Here is a 17,732-nt window from a genome sequence, read left to right as displayed (position 1 = left end):
GAGGGTCTCAGACACTCACCAAACCTCAGTTTCCTTCGTTATAAAATGGAGACAGCCCATGCCAGCTTCCCCCTGTTGTTGAGGCAAAAGTGTTGTTGGCCAAAGTGCTTCCCCTGCTTTCGTGCATGCTAACTAACTCGTAGCTGGCGCAAATGAAGGGCCAGGTATGACCTAGGACTCTCCAGATACAAATTCATTTACTCCGTACAGTGGCCCTGGGGGTGGGCCTGCCATTACAGCCTCGACTCATCCCCTCCGGTGGTGAGGAAACAGTGGTAGAACGGGGCTTAATAGCTCACTAGTCCAGGATTCACTCAGTAAATGGTGACTGCTGCCAGCTCGCCATTGCTGTTTCTGGCTGTTGGGAGATTAGAAGAGGTGTCACGAGGACAAGAAGCTGGGTGTTGGCTTTGAAAGAGGAACAGCATGTCCCCAGTGGAGACAGGGGTGTCAGAACATCAGATGGGGGGAGCGAGTCCCCAGGGACCCTGGCCTGTGAGCCATGGAGCAGCTGGGGCAAAGGGCACAGGAAGGGCGGCTGAGGGCTGGGAGAGTCTCTGCCTCAGAGGCCAGCCTCCATCCAGAGACCTGGGAGCTGAAGGGGGGGTCTGGGCAGGAGGAGAGGATTCAGCAGATTATCCACTTTCCTGTACTTGCTGCGTTGGGATCTCGGACAAATGACTTCTCCTCACCTATCTCTGCTTCCTCGCCTGTAAAATGGGATGGGATTGTAATGCATCTCCTCACAGGCTCATCCAAGTGAACTGCATGGCACGTGCCTGGCACACAGGCAGAGCTCAGGGGCTGGGCCACTCCAGCCCAGATTTGGACTTAAACCTGATCTGCAGTGACCTGGTAATCCCTCGCTCTGGATATGACCCAGGCTTATGTTTTTGGGTTTTTGTTTGTTTGTTTGTTTTTGTTTTTGGGTTTTTGTTTTGGCACTTGGGAAATTGAACTCAGGAGTGCTTTACCACTGAGTCACATCCCCAGCCCTATTTTATTTTTTATTTAGGGACAGGGTCTTGCTAAGTTGCTCAGGGCCTTGCTAAGTTGCTGAGGCTGGATTTGAACCTGCAATCCTCCTACTTCAGCCTCCTAAGTCGCTGGAACTACAGATGTGTGCCACCATGCCCAGCCTAAGCATATGTTTTAAACATGATTCCCACCACAAGTGTGTTTGGGGCAGTGCTCAGGAAACACAAGGTGGTGTTCACCTGCAGCGTTGAGGTCTCGGTGTCTGTCTGTCTATCTTTCTCTCCCAGCTGGTTGCTTTGTGCCCTCCTCCTTCCACCCCAAGGCAGTGCCAGCTGTCCTGTCTCCTCCTTGTGCTTCTTTCCCATACAAACCGCAGTCCCCTTGCAGGCAGTGGGGATTGGCACTGGGCTGCCTGCCTCAAGGCAGACTGTCCTCATTGTTTGTCTCTGGCTATTTTCCTTCTCAGATTAACAACAAGGCCTGTGGCAAGATCCCTGTGCCCCAGCAAGTTGCCCAAGACCAGGATAAAGTCCATGAACTTGTTCTCCAGAGCGAACTGGGTGTCAGGCTCTTGCAGGGGAGAAGCATCAAGAAGGCCTTCCTCTCCCCCAGGACTGCCCTCATCAACTTTCTGGTGCAAGAGTGACAGCCAGGACCTCAGAAGAGCCTCCTTCCAGGCCTGGGGTGGGATATTGACCTTTGTACTACGACATGCTGGGGACAACAGGGTGCCTGTGCAGGGGTGAGGGTGGGCGTGGGCAAAGGAGATATCACAGGGAGGGAGAGGAATCATCTAGCTATCTCTTGCCCTCCGCCCCCATGTCAGGGTTGAGGAAGCCATGCCACCCCCTGTGAAGCCACCGGAGATGCTGCTGGCTGGGAGCAGGAAGGAAAAAAGAGAAGCAAGTGAGGACGGTGTCTCTGGAACAGCCCAGGGGCTTCTCGATCCTGAATTGGCACCACGTGGATGCTTCTCGAGAGCTAAAGGTGGACCCGAGGAGCCATGCAGGCTCAGGAGCAGTGTACCCGTCTCTCTGAACAAAGATTCAAGCTTCCGGAGGTGGTGGATGGTCTCCTGGCCTTCAGGCTCGGCGAAGAAGCCATTTGGGTTATCTGCAAATGTGCAGTGTGTGCAGTTGGACACTGGGTCCTTTTGGAGTTGTTCTGAACAGAAGACCAGCAATGCTGGTCCCTTTGCACGTGTCTCCACCACTCCTCAGCTCTACCACACAGGCCTCTTCCTCCCTGACCCCAGCTGGACACGCCTTTCACTCCGGAGGGTAAGCGAGGAGCAGTGCGTCAGAACCAGCCCTTGGTGTGTGCGAATTGCTACACAGGGAAGCAGAGCCACTCTCAGGCTTCTGGCTGCCAACCTTGGAGCCCACCACAGCCTGCCAGGCAAGGGCCCCAGTGGCTCGTGTGGACCCCAGATGGCAATGCTACCCTGGTAGACAGACTCAGTGCTACTCATGAGGAAGAGTGAATCCAGCTGTGGCTGCTCAGCATCACCTCCTGTGTCTAGGCCACTGCCATCTGGCTGCTAGGGAGGTGGCCAGGAGTGGCCCCGTGTGTGGGTCCAATCCTGGTTCTATATGAAGTAAGCATTGATGGGCTGTTATCAGAACTGACCTAGGCCACTGATTAACATTTAATGGGGGAAGAATGGAAAGAATCTAGCCATTTCGTGATGTTAAAAATCTGTATTTGTTATTCGATGCTGTTATTCTGCAGCAGCTTCTGATGTGGTTCCCTGCAGTTCATCAGTTGAGAGATGACTTTTTTTTTATTGTAATAAAATGTTTACCACTTTGGGACATATCTGTGATCTTGGAATAGCCGCCATATTCCAAGTCTTGGTATTAATCAGGAACAGACTGAGGTCTGCCGTCATCATCAGAAGCTTGGCGGTGTGCCTGGCCCCACATGGAACACTGTGGAGATGCATGTGGTCCTGTCCCTCTGGAACTGACTGTATGGCAGACAACACTGATTCAGGCACATTAACAACAGCAAGTAAGTTACAGGTCCTCAAATTGACTTTTATGCCAGGTGCCCATGCCCAGAAATTCCAATTTAATTTGTCTGGGCTGTAGCTTGGCCATTAAGGTTCTTTGAAAGTCTACAAGTGGGGATGGAAGTGAAGCTCAGTGGTAGAGCATGCGCTTAACATGCATAAACTCTGGGTTTGATCCATAGCATTGCAGAGAGACCGAGAGAGAAACTCTACAAGTGATACTAAAATTTGAGAACCACTGGACTAATGGATGCATTTGAACCATAATTTTTATCTAGTCTTTCCTCTCCCTAATCTTCAGCGTAGGTCTGGGGGTGCAGCTAGCTTGGTGGTAGAGCACTTGCCTAGAATGTGTGAGGCCTTGGGTTTCAGTCCCCAGAACCAAGAAAAAAAAAAGTCTTATTTCCTGACCTTCAGCTTAACCAGATTGAGTTTGGCCTAGAACCAAGACATGATGAAGTAAGTGGAGTTGAAAAAGAGGGAAGGCAGAGGCCAGAACTCTAGAGCGAGTATTTAAAATGTTCCCAGAGGTGCCTTGAATGTGCATAATCCCATTGCATTTCAGAGCAAAGGTGGATTAAATATAAGCAAACATGGAATTTGGTACAAGGATTGGGGAATGTTTGGGCTTGATGGTCTTTTGTTTTTTCCTACGGTAAGCTAAGTAGTCTTGAACGAGATGAGTGTAGGAAGCCCTTTATTTGCACATATCTAGCCAGAGCAGTGGACCAGTAAAGTCTCGTGGCTTCTGGACTGACCAGTTGGCTGATGCCAGCATGGCCTGGGAGAACCTTCTCTCCAAGAGGATAAAATTGTTGAAATCAAGAGCTCCTTGGTACTTACTAAGAGATACTAGATATCATGGGACCATTGGACAGAAAGCTCCGTCCCTGCGGGCAAGTAGGTGGGGAGGGGAATGAGCTCAGCCATTTATTGACTGCCTCGATGAGGTCAGAAAGAACTGGACAAATTCACATGCATTACCTCATTCAATTCCCATGAAACCCATAAAGGGGAGGAATGATTCTCTCATGAAGAATCCCAGGCTCTGAAGGTCAGTAATTTGGTTTCACAGCTAACAACTAGAAGAGCCAGGATCCAGACCCACATCTCCTGGCTTCCACTTAGGCAACCCTGACATGTCTACTGCCATATCCTTACATGATTGCCCATCTTGCTTGATGCCTGACAATCAGGTGAAATGTTGAGCAAAGCCATTGTTGTTTGAGCAGAGACTGGCTGGGTCTCTCCTCCTGAAAAACTTTCAGTCTATAAATCTAAGAACACCCGGCAGCAGTGCCTTCTCTACAGAGGCAGGTGGTGGGTGAGAGGCCAAGAGCCTGGGATTGGTTCCATGAGGCTAGGGGGTGAAGGTTATTGCCCAGCCCCTGGAAGACCCAGGCCCAAGTGCAGATGTCTAGCTTATCTCTGTTGGAAAAAAGAATGAAGAGGGTTTGGGGACAAGGAGAGTGGCGATCCACAGCAGACGCTGCTATAGTAGGAGTCTGCCAAAGAAACTGATCTCAAAGACTAAATAAGTGAGCGGGGAAAGAACATAGGCCTTCTGCATCCCAACCTAAGTCCATCATTTTAGGAAACTGGTCAAAAAAGATAGGGCATCTCCAATCAATTAAAGACAGGTGGCAGCCAGGGGTAGTGGCACATGCCTGTAATCCCAGCAACTCAGGAGGCTGAGGCAAGAGGATCACAAGTGCCAGCCTGGGCAAATTAGCAAATTCAGCAATCTATCAAGACCCTGTCTCAAAAAATAAAAAGGGCTGGGGATGTAGCTTAATGGTAGAGCACCCCTGGGTCCCATCCCTAGTACCAAAAGGAATAAAGAAAAGAAAGACAAGGCAGCCAGAAACCAGATGGCTTTTAAAAAGCATGTACTGTGGGCATTTTTTCATAAATAAAGCAAGAGAAATACACAATGTGATCCCAACCATAATTTTTTAAACTCTGACCCTTATAAAGAAAAATGAGAGGAGGAAATTTGCCCAGAGATCACTGGATGGGAGTCCCACACATTATTTTTTCCCTTTTGTTTACTTTTTGACATTTTAAAATGTTTATTGGCCATGAAGTACTTCAATAATGGGGGAAATACCAAAATGTACAATTTTATAAAGATCCACATGAGCTAAGGACCTGTTTCCCTTGACATTTCTTTTTCCTTCCCGCTGGGATGTCCAACTGCCCATGAGGATGTGCCCTCCTAGGAAGACCTACTCCTTTCCCTGTGTGGAATGGGATCCAAGAAAGTGCTGCACAGTCGCTGGTTCTGGGTAGAGGGGAGGCTCCTCCTGTCTCAGCCTTAGAATCTTGCAACACCCCCAGGGCTCGCTGCTGACAGAGGTCATGAATAAGACCAAAGCAGAAGCCATTAGCATCTCCTTTTTACAGATGGCAAAACTGGCTCAAAAAGGCTGTGACTAGCTCAAGACCACCTTGCAGCTGAAGAATTATCTTGACCCCCAATCTGCACATTCCACTTAAAGCACCCCCTCCCCATACTGTAAGAAAATTCGCATGGCCCCCACGCACTGAGGTGCCCTCAGGTAGATGTTCTTGAAGGATGAGGTCTGCCACACCCTACAGGTTGGTGAAATGAGAAGAGTCTGCACCCCACTTTCTTCCCACGAGGAGAGCAAATGGAAAACAGCGGGTCAGTGTGCTGGGCCCCTGCCTGATGCTCAGAGCGGTGGGCGGCCAAAGGCTCCTGTCCAAGCTCATGAGTTTGGAGAATGGAATCTGGGGTGAGCAATAGTGAGCAAGTAGGGATTTCCCCTAGGGCAGTAGTGGGTGGGGACCATGCTGGCAGGGCATCCAAGGAAAGGCCAGTCCTGTGGGCAGAGGCCTCAGATGCAAGGGTGGGGCCAGTGACAGCCCAGAAGAGCTGACTTCACTCAAGTCCTCCATCACCATCACCAAGCCAGGCTGCCCACATGATGGAGGGAAGGAGGGGGGCGGGCGGGAGGCTCAGGGATGATGAGGCCCTGGAGGGGAGGTGGGAGCCAGGCCAGTGGAACCCAACCCCTGTGACTCACCTCCTGTGCCTCAAGCCTGCAGCTTGAATTCCAGTTCCTGTTTGACCTCAGGAAGAGACATTTGTTCCAGACCCCAGCGTGTAAGGGCTGTGACCTGTGATTCCCCGACTGGCCACAGCAATGCTACCTTTCCTTTTCATGAGGAGCAGTATGTGCCAGGCCCTGCTTTACTAGTGTCCAACCCCAGGACAGCAAAAGCCCCAGCGTACCAATCCCAAAGAAAGAACTTGGAGGACTCAACTGACAGGGTTCAGACATTTTCTTACATGCTCTGTGTTGGGGGGCAGGCTAGAGTACAACAGGGGGCCGCACCACACCTGCCAGCAGGAGAACATACGGGTTAGGCCGTGTGCCCACTGCACAGGTGGATTTCTTCAGATTTTTAAGTACGTTCTTTACCTCCAAAGCCTCTCTACTTTGATATCCACCTAAAAATTGCAAACAGGGAAGAGGCCAGCTTCTGTTTCCTTCCTTGTCACTTTTGTGGGAGTCCCTCTTATCTCACTGTGCTGAACAAGCTTTCCTAGGCTCTGGCTAGGTCCACCCCATCAGTACTCTGGAAGCCTCTTAATGGCCTGCTCTATCTCACACCCCCTGTCTTCCATGAAGCCTTCGGGACAGGGCCCCCGAGGCACATTGCATACATGTCCCACAACAGCAGAACAAAGAGCAAGAGCCTATCAACAGGCATGCCAGGCTTAGTAAGACAATATGGAAGACCTGGCGCCATGCTGAAGGAAGGGACGTCAGCCAGTTAGAGAACGGATCAGTGGAAAGGGCTTCAATAGCGTTCATTTGCTTAGACACTTGGGTTAAAGCCAGAGTGATATTGTGTTCGTTATCAGGTATGTACACACAGCATTCTGTCCCCAGGACGGCACATACCCCGCCTTGGGCAGCCATGAGCATATCTAGCGCCATCCTGTTTTGTAACACCACCTTTCTTATCTGAGTGGTCTCCTCGGTTAGCAAGGTGATGGCGTTTTTAGTCTGATTGAGAGCTTGCGCCGTGTGGGAGGCTAACGCGGAGACCTGGTTTTCCACGTCAATCACCGCAGCCTGCGGGGAGAAAACAGCCAGCGAGTAGAACCACCAGGATGCCCGGCGCTGCCTGCTGTGCCGCGCCTTCACGCTCTCCCAGTTACTGGGTGTCTGTGGTAAATGAGGCAGAACTCGGGCCGGGATGTAAGGCCAGCCCCACGTACATCGTCCTGTCCAGTGGTAAGGTAGGTAAGGCCATCCATAGGACCCACATATCCACAGTGCACCCCACGGCAGGGGGAAGGCCCCATGAGTGACATTGGGTGATGGGGACAGGATATCCGCCGAATTGACCGTTTTCTTACACAGGGGGTCAGGCATGAAGCCCACTGTCTTGTTGTCATGACCGGACTGGGTGACACAAAGGAAAGCCATCTCTTTAACTGTGACCTGAACTGCTACCTCCCATGAAAGCCCATTCCATACGTAAGTGTACCCAGGGACTCGAGAAATATTCAGTGTCTCCCTAATCAAAGCAAAGACCTTTTGTGTTGTGTAGTTATACGATGGCCATTTTGGCGGGTGAGTGTTTTTACTCCAGTTCCGTGCCAGCCAAGTCCACTGGGTCTCGTTTGCAGGTTGGACTACCCAGGGAAGTCCTTGTGCTGCGGTCACAGGGAGTTCTGAGCAGATCCAGCAGTCGGTCTGGTTGGCATGATGTGCGATCTCCGTTGCCCAGTCCAGAAACAGGTTACTTGTTGCCAACCTATGGAGAACGTGACAGATGTTTAATAGGCACCAATAAAGGCAGATCAGCTCCATGAGGCCACTGTACCATCTTGTGTTAGAAAGCATGCCTGGGCAAGTGTACCAGGCCAATTCTTAGGGGGATAGAGAGAATAAGCCACTTCTAAACTGTCATAAACTAGCCAGCTGTGGTGGCAAACGCCTCTAATACCAGGGACTCAGGAGGCTGAGGCAGGAGAATCACAAGTTCAAAGCCAGCCTCAGCAACTTAGGGAGACCCTGTCTCCAAAACAATACAACAAAAGGGACCGGAGATGGAGCTCAGTGGTAAAGCATCTCTGGATTCAATCCCCAGTATCAAAGAAATAAAATAATTGCCATAAACTGATACAAAGTATTCCTCAGGTGAGGGTGACATCACCTATGCTTTAGGGGCCATGTTCCCAACACAGTAGGCTTCACTTGTAAATGTGGACATTCCCTTTATCCCCAAGAGGTCAGTAAGGCGAACCACCAGGGGCTGATGCCATGGCCAAACAATGCTTCTGGTGTCAGATGTGAAGTATTGAGGAGCTGGCAACAGTAAATTGCTACCTGTGGTCCAGGCTGGTTTAAGAAAATGCTCATTGGCAGTGTTTTTTGTTTTTTGCAGTGCTGGGGGATCAAACCCAGGGCCCTGTGCTTGCAAGGCAAGCACTTTACCAACTGAGCTACCTCCCCAGCCCTGAGTGGTAGTGTTTTATCCATAACCTTAATGCTGGCAGCCATGGGCATGTCGATATAGAAAGGACTGCAATCTGCTGGTGCCTGGCTTTTCATTCAGTGTCCTCAGTGCCTCAGGCAGACGAGTAGCCGAATAGTCACGCTCAGTCCTTAGGCGTGTCCAGCGGACCATTCACTCTCTCAGTTTATCCAGCTCCTGTTGGATTATATGGCAGGTGGGAAATCCAGGCTGTGGATTTGGTCCTGGTCTAGAGCCCACTGCTGTGTCATGGCCTGTGAAATGGGTTCCTTTGTCACTCTCAATGACCATACGTAACACTCTTGGCAGGGAAGGCCTGCAATAAGCCTGTAACTGTGTCCACACAGGTCACAGCTTGTTCGGCCCCTTCTGAGAATGGGAGGGGATGAGTGCAGTCTGTCTTCCAGCACTGAAGACGAACATCCGCTCCTCGATCAGCTCTGCGGCAGCATCGGTCATCGTGGGCAGCACTGAGCACGGTTCCAGCATGCAACAGCATCAGAAATCTTTATGGGCAGAGCTGGGGATGTAACTCAGTAGGAGGAAAGCACTTGCCAAGCATGGGTGTGGGACCCAGGTTCTGTCCCCAGCACCACTACACACACACAAAATAAAACCATGGGCAGCCACCACCGTGTCACACCTGCCCACACAGCCGTGTGGCCAGCATGCTTTAATCTAGAATGTAGCCAAGTGGCATATTTCCTCTGCTAGCACTTCCTCCTGCCATCTTAACTTTGCCAGTTGGTCTGCCTTGTCATTACCTAGAAATTGGAGAAGACAACGGGCAGTCACATGGTACGCTGCGACGACTGTGGCTTGGACACAATGCCAAATGTCTTCCCGTAGTTGTTTTTCCCCAAGTAGGCCTGCCGTCAATCATCCACTCCTGTTGCCCTTGAGGCAGCCACACTGTAAGTCCTCCGAATATGGCCCAGTGGTTAGTGCAGATTCTTAATGCCCACCTTCCCAAGCAGTAACCCCCATACCACTCACAGTTCAGCCCAGGGGCTGCTGTGTCCTTGTCCTTTATTGATCCACCGGGCCTCAGTCACTGGGTGATAGGTTATGACTCTCCACCCTGCGGGGGTTTCCTTTTGACGATCTGTCAGTGTGCCAGGCTGACTCAGGTGTTGGAGGTTGGCCTTCTGGTGTTTCATCTTTCTCTGCGACCTGTCCCAGTAATATACATGACCTGTCCTAGTAACTGTTGAAGTTTTAAACCGAGAGGCAAGGTATTGTCCATTCCTCCCTGTCCACAGTACTCACCCCATTTCACAGTGGCCACCATCTGAGCCACCCCAATGGTGGGGCTTTGTCCATTGCTGTAGTCATCCACTGCTGGAGTGTCCCTGGTGGTGGCTCCGTGGCAGGAAGAACAGCACACAGTTGTTTTTCCAAAGAGCTAAGACATCCCTCCACCTCCTTTCATGAATGACCAAAATCCAAAGGGGGTCTTATGTCCTTTAATCCACTGCCATAAGCCTCATCCAGAGCCATCCGGTGACACGGATGGTAAAATCAGCAGACTTCAATGTGCTGGTGCTCCAAGGGCTTGTGCCTGTTTGGTCTTTCATTTGTCCTGACTAAATATCTCGGTATGGCGGTCGGTCCAGTCCCACACGGTCTCCGACACGGATTGTACAGGGGTCATGATAGCCAGATGTGGAATGTAAGCCCTGCAGTGACCCAGGAGTCCCACACATTCTTGAGGTTGCGTCACTGTGTTGGGAAGTGGGGACACCTGAACTCTCTCATGGCCTTTGTCTTACCCGATCAGACAACACCCAAGGATTTCTCTGGTAAGCCAGAGGCCTGCCCTTCGGGGTTCACAGCCCATCCTCTCCGCCACAAATGAGTTCAGAGCGTGGACACAGCCTCAGTGCGTGCTGAAAAAGATTCCAAAGAGAGGTACGTCATCAGTCTCGTGAAATATCTTTCCCCGCAGAGGTGGGAGCAGGTTTCTCCATGTTGCACTATCATACTGTGACACACGGTGGGGCTGTGGGGATATCCTTGAGGTCACACCACCAAGGTGCATTGTCACCTTCCCACGGGAAGGCAGATGGGTCTTGACTCTCAGGAGCTGTATCTCTGCTAAAGAAGGTGCTAGCAAGGTCCAGCATTCTCTCTCGATGACCACCAGGGGGCTGATATTGTTTGGTGGTAACTGTCTGCTGAGCTCAGGCAAAACAACTAGGGGGCGTTTATCATGCCCCCTTACCATCAGCTTGACGGCTGGCACATGCTCCTGGAATCATAAATGGACTCCCGTATGTAGTTAGTGGACACTGACTTCATAAGCTACTAACAGCTGAATTACACTCAGAAATGGGAGCTCTGACCACAGGTAGGGGATGGGAGGCAGCGTCCACTACGGCGTGAGCGTCCCAACTAGAACTCCTGCTGTTTTTCCTCTACATCCTTCAACAGCAGGTTGCCTGCCTGAGAATTGGCCAGGATGACCACATGTCAGTGTGCACTCAGCTCCTGTGGCCACCCATGCAATAACCCTGAATATTTTTTTGAAGACTAATGTATTGCTGATCCTAAATATGGCCCCTGGTCCAGAGACATGGCTTGAACCCCTGAACCTAGACCTCACCCCTAGTCATCCTACACCCAAGGACCCAAAGACTCCTCAGGGAGAGCCGTGGACTCTGCTTTCATTACAGCTCCTAATACAAAGGGCTTGACATCGTCTCCTTTTGGAGAAGGAGTCCATTCTACCTTTCTCTCTCCCTTTCCTCATTGAGAGGTAATGGCTGAAACCTCCTGTCTTTTGGCACTTGCTCCCATACCTGCACTGGGTGTCATTAGGTTGTTTATCTGTTTTCCTGTCATCCACTCTTGTTGCTACTAAGTTCAGGTCTGTCTCTGGGACACTCTAAGAGGCCCTTCCAATTTCAACTCTGGTTTCCTACCCCAACCTTTCTGTCTCCCCTAGATCAGTTGTGCTGCTGACTGGAGGGGCTGCCTTACTAATGCGGACAATATTGATACCAGGGCACCGTATATGGATGGAGGGGCCGCAGGCAACCCTGCATCTCTTATTTCGACAGTGAAAGGCATGCCGTCCGGTCTTGGGAAAGGTTCACACAAATACCATATTTCAACCCTAGCTCTACAGTCGGCCTTCCCTGGAGGCCTCTGGGCGCAGGAATACTGCCTGAATTTGGCCACATATTGCAAATGGCCAGAAGCAACTGAGCTCCTAATGACCCCACGCTTTTATTGAGACATTGGAGTAAAGGTGCCAATGTCAATAGGGTGGGCGGTTACTGAAGCCATTTTAGAGAGTTTTATGCTGTTGAACCTCAACCCATCTGCTCTGGGGTCCCACAGTGGAACAGTCAAGTAGGTATGCTTTCTTTCATTTTCTGCTTGAACTTGGACTCCAGTTGACCCCCAGGAACAAGAAGCCTTCTGAAGCACTGACTGGGGTTTTACCCCACAACCAAATACAGGGCCTTGCCCACATGCAAGAAGATGGCAGGCCTGCTCCACCTGCTACCCGCTTCCCAAAAACCTTGAGGTAAGCCAGCCCTTGTACCTCCTGGATTTTCCAAGACAGTCCTGATTTCTAACTTTCTCTCCAATTGTCCCCGAAGTTCTCTAGCACCTGCCCAAACAACACTTCCTGGTCAGTGTCTGGGAAGGTTGGTCACCACAGATGCACACAGAGCTGAGCACATTCCGTGGCTCTGAGGCTCCCACTTGGGGCATGTGCCTGGGGAGCAGACGGGCTCCCTCTGAACCTAGGACTGACCACTGCAACAGACACACCCTCCTTTGGGCACCGTGACTGGGAACCTAGAAGTCAGGAAAGCAATTTTGCCTAACTCCACATACTACCAGGAAAAGCTCTTGGAAGAGGGAAGTTGGGAGAGCCATGCAGGGGGGACTGCCACCTTGATGAGAGCTCCAGAGCCTCACAGCAGCCCGTCCAGAATCTTCCAGATGGTTCTCCCCACGATAATGGAAAGACCTCATCTGGGACCCATGACGTTTGGTACACCCCAGCCCCCCTCCAAAGGCGTACTCACCTTCATCTGTTGCTACTGCAATATCGCAGCCTGCCCTCAGAATCAGGAGTCCCAGGCCAGAGGGCTGACTCTGGGGATCCACCAAATCAGGTCCAACCACTCACCCCCAAAGACAGAGAAGCTCAGGTGAAATCAGGAAAGGAACTCTCAGCAGGGCAGCTGCACCAGGAGGCCAGGCACCCACCTCCTCAGCCCTGTCTTTGGGAGGCAGACAATGATGCTCAGGTTTTATAGGAAGGGGAACGAGGGCAAGGGGTGGGGGTGTGCGCAGCCCGAGGCCTCTCACAGCTGCCGAGCCAGGTGAGCTTGGCCAGGTGTGGGCTGTCCATCACTTTCTCAGGCTTGGTCAGGAGGGGTCTTGTCACCGGTAGGAAAGTTGCCATTGCCTAGGGGTGCCTTCTGCTCATCACAAGACGTTTACGATCAGGCCTGTTATTCCTGGAATTTGAGGGGACTCAGAGCAAAGGAGGTGGACACAACCTGGAAGCAGAGATGCCAAGTCCTTGATCCTGCTTCAGACAGGACATTCACAGGCCAACGTGAAGCATCTAAGTCCTTGTTACAGGAGGACAACTAGATCCTAGGGGAGGGATTCCCTTTCCTCAGGCTCTATGGGATTAGCAGGAGGGAGGTCACCCAGAGGGTGACATTCACCAGGGTATAGGCAAGTCCTTTCCACTAGAAAGAGGGGGGGGCTCACTGTCAGTGGGAAGGAGTACATAGAAGCACAGCCACCACAGGGACATCGGCTGAGAACTGAGGGCATGCCACCGAGTGTCACCAAGTGTGGCCATCATTAGTTATTCTAACTCAGCTGTCCATTCACACCTTGGTTTCTGGGAAATATCTGTATTCTGTTTATGTTTCATGAACTAATTTAGTCATCAGCAAACACTCTAAGTCAAACACGTTGGGTGTGAGAGAATGAGCAGACCTCTTAGTCTTCTGTTACTTCGCTACCACCTGTGACACCTTGCTTGTGCACCGATACCTCGCTGTGTGCTGAGACCTTTGATCGTCTGTCAATCATCTTCAGCAATAAAAATGTTTTCATGATCAACCGACTGCTAACTAATGGCCCGTAACAGATCAACTCTCATGTCTCGGTGGTCTAACAGCAGACTTCGATTCTCATTCTGGTAAGTCTAATCCTCTGGAGAGGAGACCAAAGGAGAAGGCTCTTTTTTGTTCATTTCTGGTGTGGCTGGGGACCCGGGTTCACGGAGGCTCCTCCATCTTCAATTTAGGGCTTCCATTGCCTGGACAGCAAAGGCAGCTGCAGAAAAGGGAAGAGAGAGGTGTGCAGTGGAAAGGGGGATGTGTGGGCCAGATCTGGAAGGGCATATAGCACTCTGCCCACTTCTTCTTGACCAGAATTCAGTCACAGGCAGGGGCAGAAGGGTAGCCGATGGCACAGAGCTGGGCAACCACTTGCCAGCAACATCTCTGCACCCAGGAAGGGGAACCCAGTCCTTAGCGGGCAGGTAGCTGTCACTGCCACGTGCATGGCTTTGTTTTCTCAAAATCTTGTCTCTGTACTTTTCAGTTTTCTTCTCATGATCTCCAGTGTCTGCTAACACCCTGTTTTAGACACCTCCTGAGTGACAGCTGTTTACCTTCTAAATCTGTGAACGCTGCTAACCACGGGTCCAAAATAGCTGTGTAACCACAGGCTCCTTCGTGGCCTGCCAAACCAGGATGCCCGCCTTGCCCTCTGTCCCGGACTCAGGTCCTCACCCGTGCTGTGTGAGTTACAGACCTGTTCTGTGCCATTTCATGACATGTCATTCTTGATCCCAAGGTTTATAGTTGGTTCCCAATTCTCCCCACTCTTCTTCCGTGAGACTCACACAGTGGTCGGTGGAGATGCCGGGCTTGCAGGTGTCGGCACCTCTTCCAAGGTGGATGCCCTCGGGAGCCTGGGGATTCCTCACATTCCAGCTCACGAGGACCAGGGCTGTTCACTGGAGCAGAAATGTGACACCTCCCTGAATGCGGCAGGGCAGCGAGCTGGTCCTGGAAACTCACAACCCACACCACACACACACACCACACCAACACACATACACCCCGACACACACACACCACACCACACACACACACCCCGACACACACACACCACACCACCACAAACACATCACACCACCACACACACACCACACCACCACACACACACCCTGACACACACACATCCCAACACACACACACACCACACACCCCATGCCACACACACACCCCAACACATACACCACACACTAACACACACACCCCAAACACACACACATCCCAACATACACACCACACACCCCACGCCACACACACCCCACCACACCAACACACACACCCGAACACATACACCACACACCCCACGCCACACATCCCATGCCAACACACACACCCTGACACACACACACTACACACCCCACGCCACACACACCCCACCACACCAACACACACACCCCACCACACCAACATACACACCCCAACACATACACCACACACCCCACGCCACACATCCCATGCCAACGCACACACCCTGACACACACACACTACACACCCCACACCACACACACCCCACCACACCAACACACACACCCCACACCAACACACACACACCCCAACAGACCAACATACATGCCCTACACACACACCACACCACACCCCAACACACACACCCCACACCCCACACCAGACACACACACCACTACACCAACATACACACCATACCCCAACTTGCACACCCCACCCTACCCAACATACACACCACACCACACACACATACACACCCACCCCACATCTACCAAATATACATCACACACGTACACATTTCCACAACACACACCGCACCACATGTACACACCTCACACACACCATACACATACCACACATGAACAGCCACGCACATACCACACCACACCACACACAGCACACACACTGCACCACACATACACATGCCACACAGACACTGGACACATGCCAGACCACACATACACATACGCCACACACAACAAAACACACACACACCACTCACCTGATTCACATACACCACATCTCACATCTCACACATTTCACACACACCACAAATGCACACACAACACACACACTACAGTACACACCACATATACACTACGCCACACTTTAACACATGACACACAGTTCACACCATGCATAACATGCCACTCACACCACATCATACAAAAACATATGCATATAGGCCTTGCACATCACACCACACACACCACACATACACAAGCCAGGCACACCACATACACCACACCACACATATACCAGCCACACACACAACACATACCCATATCACACACACACACTGAACCACATGTACACACATTTCCCACCCACATACTTTGCATAGGCCACAACACACATATGCACACTGCGTGCACACCACACACAACACACCTACACATAACACACAATCACAACACACCACACAACTGAGGACTGCTTTGGGGAAGCTGTGTGGTAACAGGAAGGGACGCGCCTCGCTCCACATGACTGGGAGGTGCTGGGAGGACAATTTAGTCTTGAGAATTACTGAAAGTCACAGCTGTGGGGCGAGTGCCCAGGCCTGGGGCCAAGGCGAGTGGTCACACAGGAGGGCCCATCCTCGCTCAGCTGGGACAGGGTGTCCTGAGGCCCCCAGGACCGGTGCCTGCTCCTCCTCGGCCTGCTGGTGATAACCCGAGCGCTCCTCGTGGGGCCTGCTGAACGTGGAGCATCACCCCTGTGCCAGACGGGGCTGAGGAATGAGCTGTGGAGAGGAAAGGCAACGGGGACGTTGCCAGGGGTTCCAGAGGCGCGGAGGGGAGACGAGGAGACTGTGGGCACCAGCACATCCTAGGCCTGGCAGCGCAGCAGGGGGCCCGGGTGGGGGAAGGTCACCCTGTGCCTTTGAGCCTACACCTGATCTTGCTTTGAGTTGAGCCCTTCGGGACCTCAGGGTAGGGCCAGCCTTGGGGTGTGATCAACTTAGCCAGAGCGGGTCAGTGGAGCGCGTCAGCTGGTGCGGGTCAGCTGGAGCGCGTCTGGCCCCGGGCAGAAGGTGGTGCGAAGCAGGAGGGGAAAGGCCCCAGCTCTGCCTCTCCTCGCATTGATGCAAGGACCGTGGACTTGGACTGCAGCAGCCCTTACAGGGTTTTGAGCCCAGGGATGCTCACCGCCCACTCCATCCCTGCTGCGGCAGATCTGCCACCTCAAGAGGAAGAAAGCACCTTTCCAGAGGTGGTTGAAGGCAGTTTGACGGCGTCGAGCACAGGCAGGGTAGAGTAAAGCTCTCCCGCAGCCACTCAGTCGTTGGGAGCACTTTTCTTTTTTTTTGCCACGAAGACTTCAGAACCCACCTACCGGGCTGACGATATAGCCTATCTCGTAGGGCGCTTGCCTAGCATGTGGAAGGACTGGGGTTCGAATCCCCAGCACCATGGGGTGGAAAATAACTTAAAAAAAAAAAAAAAGACCAGACAGAACCCGCCTACCCTCTCCATAGCCAGGTCACCAGTATCGCCAATTCTAAGGTGCACAGGTCTCCACAGTCTAGCCTCTCTGAGATCCAGGTGCATTCTCGTGGTGCTGGTGGTGGTGGTGGTAGTGAAAAGTCCACCCTGGGCCTCATACATTCTGGGCCAGTGCTCTTCCACGGAGCTACATTCCCCAGCCCTTTTTATTTTTTATTTCAAAACAGGATCTCACTAAACTGCTCAGGCCGGCCTTAAATTTACCATCCTCCTGCCTCAGCCTCCAAAGTTGCTGGGATTACAGGTGTGTACCTAGCAAAATGCATTCTTTAATTTTTTTGTTGTTGCAGTTCTACGGTTGGAACCCAGCATCTCACATGTGCTGGGCAAGCATCCTACCACTGAGCTAAATTCTCAGCCCACAAATACATTTTTATTTTTTCAGTACTGGGCATTGAACCCAGGGGTGCTGGGGGATTGGTGGGTTCATTTCTCAGCCCCTAAGCAAAACCATCTCTGCAGTGCCTCTTATCTTAGGAGTCCTAAGCAGCTGCTCAGGATGGGCTCAAAGACTGACCTTCAAAATTTTCAAAGTCTGGAAGCGATTCCAAGGGTCATGAAAGGGGTACAGGGCTGGAGGTGTCGCTCAGTGGTCAAGCGCTTGCCTAGCATGCACAGGGAGGGCCCTTACTTAGTTC

The 17,732-nt window shown here is 51.8% G+C and overlaps 2 protein-coding genes across 7 annotated transcripts in view; one reads left to right on the top strand and one right to left on the bottom strand.

The window, feature by feature from the left end:
- Positions 1-2,794, top strand: part of LARS2 (leucyl-tRNA synthetase 2, mitochondrial) — a 146,494-nt gene extending 143,700 nt beyond the window's left edge. For all 4 annotated transcript variants that reach the window (XM_079115451.1, XM_079115450.1, XM_079115453.1 and 1 more), the window contains exon 21: positions 1,445-2,794. In XM_079115451.1, coding sequence (XP_078971577.1) covers positions 1,445-1,624 — 180 coding nt within the window. In that variant the 3' untranslated portion in view covers positions 1,625-2,794. The remainder of the gene's footprint in view (positions 1-1,444) is intronic.
- Positions 2,795-6,286: 3,492 nt separating this feature from the next.
- On the bottom strand, positions 6,287-14,609 carry LOC306646767 (endogenous retrovirus group PABLB member 1 Env polyprotein-like). 3 transcript variants are annotated; one of them, XM_079115459.1, is made up of 4 exons: positions 14,409-14,609; positions 12,559-13,834; positions 10,285-10,401; positions 6,287-7,789 (listed from the first exon to the last, which is right to left on the bottom strand). In XM_079115459.1, exons 3-4 carry the CDS (start codon positions 10,350-10,352, stop codon positions 6,628-6,630), a joined length of 1,230 nt encoding a protein of 409 aa, XP_078971585.1. In that variant the 5' UTR covers positions 10,353-10,401; positions 12,559-13,834; positions 14,409-14,609; the 3' UTR covers positions 6,287-6,627. The 3 variants fall into 3 exon arrangements, with proteins under 3 accessions (XP_078971585.1, XP_078971586.1, XP_078971584.1); XM_079115460.1 differs by having other exon boundaries at positions 9,782-10,401; positions 12,559-14,609; XM_079115458.1 differs by having other exon boundaries at positions 12,559-14,609.
- Between the last annotated feature and the right edge of the window lie 3,123 nt (positions 14,610-17,732).

The sequence above is a fragment of the Sciurus vulgaris genome (assembly GCF_902686455.1).
Source record: "Sciurus vulgaris genome assembly, chromosome: 16".
In the NCBI taxonomy this organism is placed as follows: domain Eukaryota; kingdom Metazoa; phylum Chordata; class Mammalia; order Rodentia; family Sciuridae; genus Sciurus; species Sciurus vulgaris.
The sequence above is the reverse complement of the archived record's forward strand: the minus strand, read 5'-3'. Positions and strand labels throughout refer to the sequence as shown.

Excerpts from the sequence above, each read along its gene's own strand:
- LOC306646767 (XM_079115458.1), bottom strand. The coding sequence starts at position 10,352 with ATGGGCTGTGAACCCCGAAGGGCAGGCCTCTGGCTTACCAGAGAAATC. Across the intron at positions 7,790-10,284 it reads CTTGGGTGTTGTCTGATCGG|GTTGGCAACAAGTAACCTGT; the intron begins GTAAGACAAAGG and ends CGTTCTCCATAG.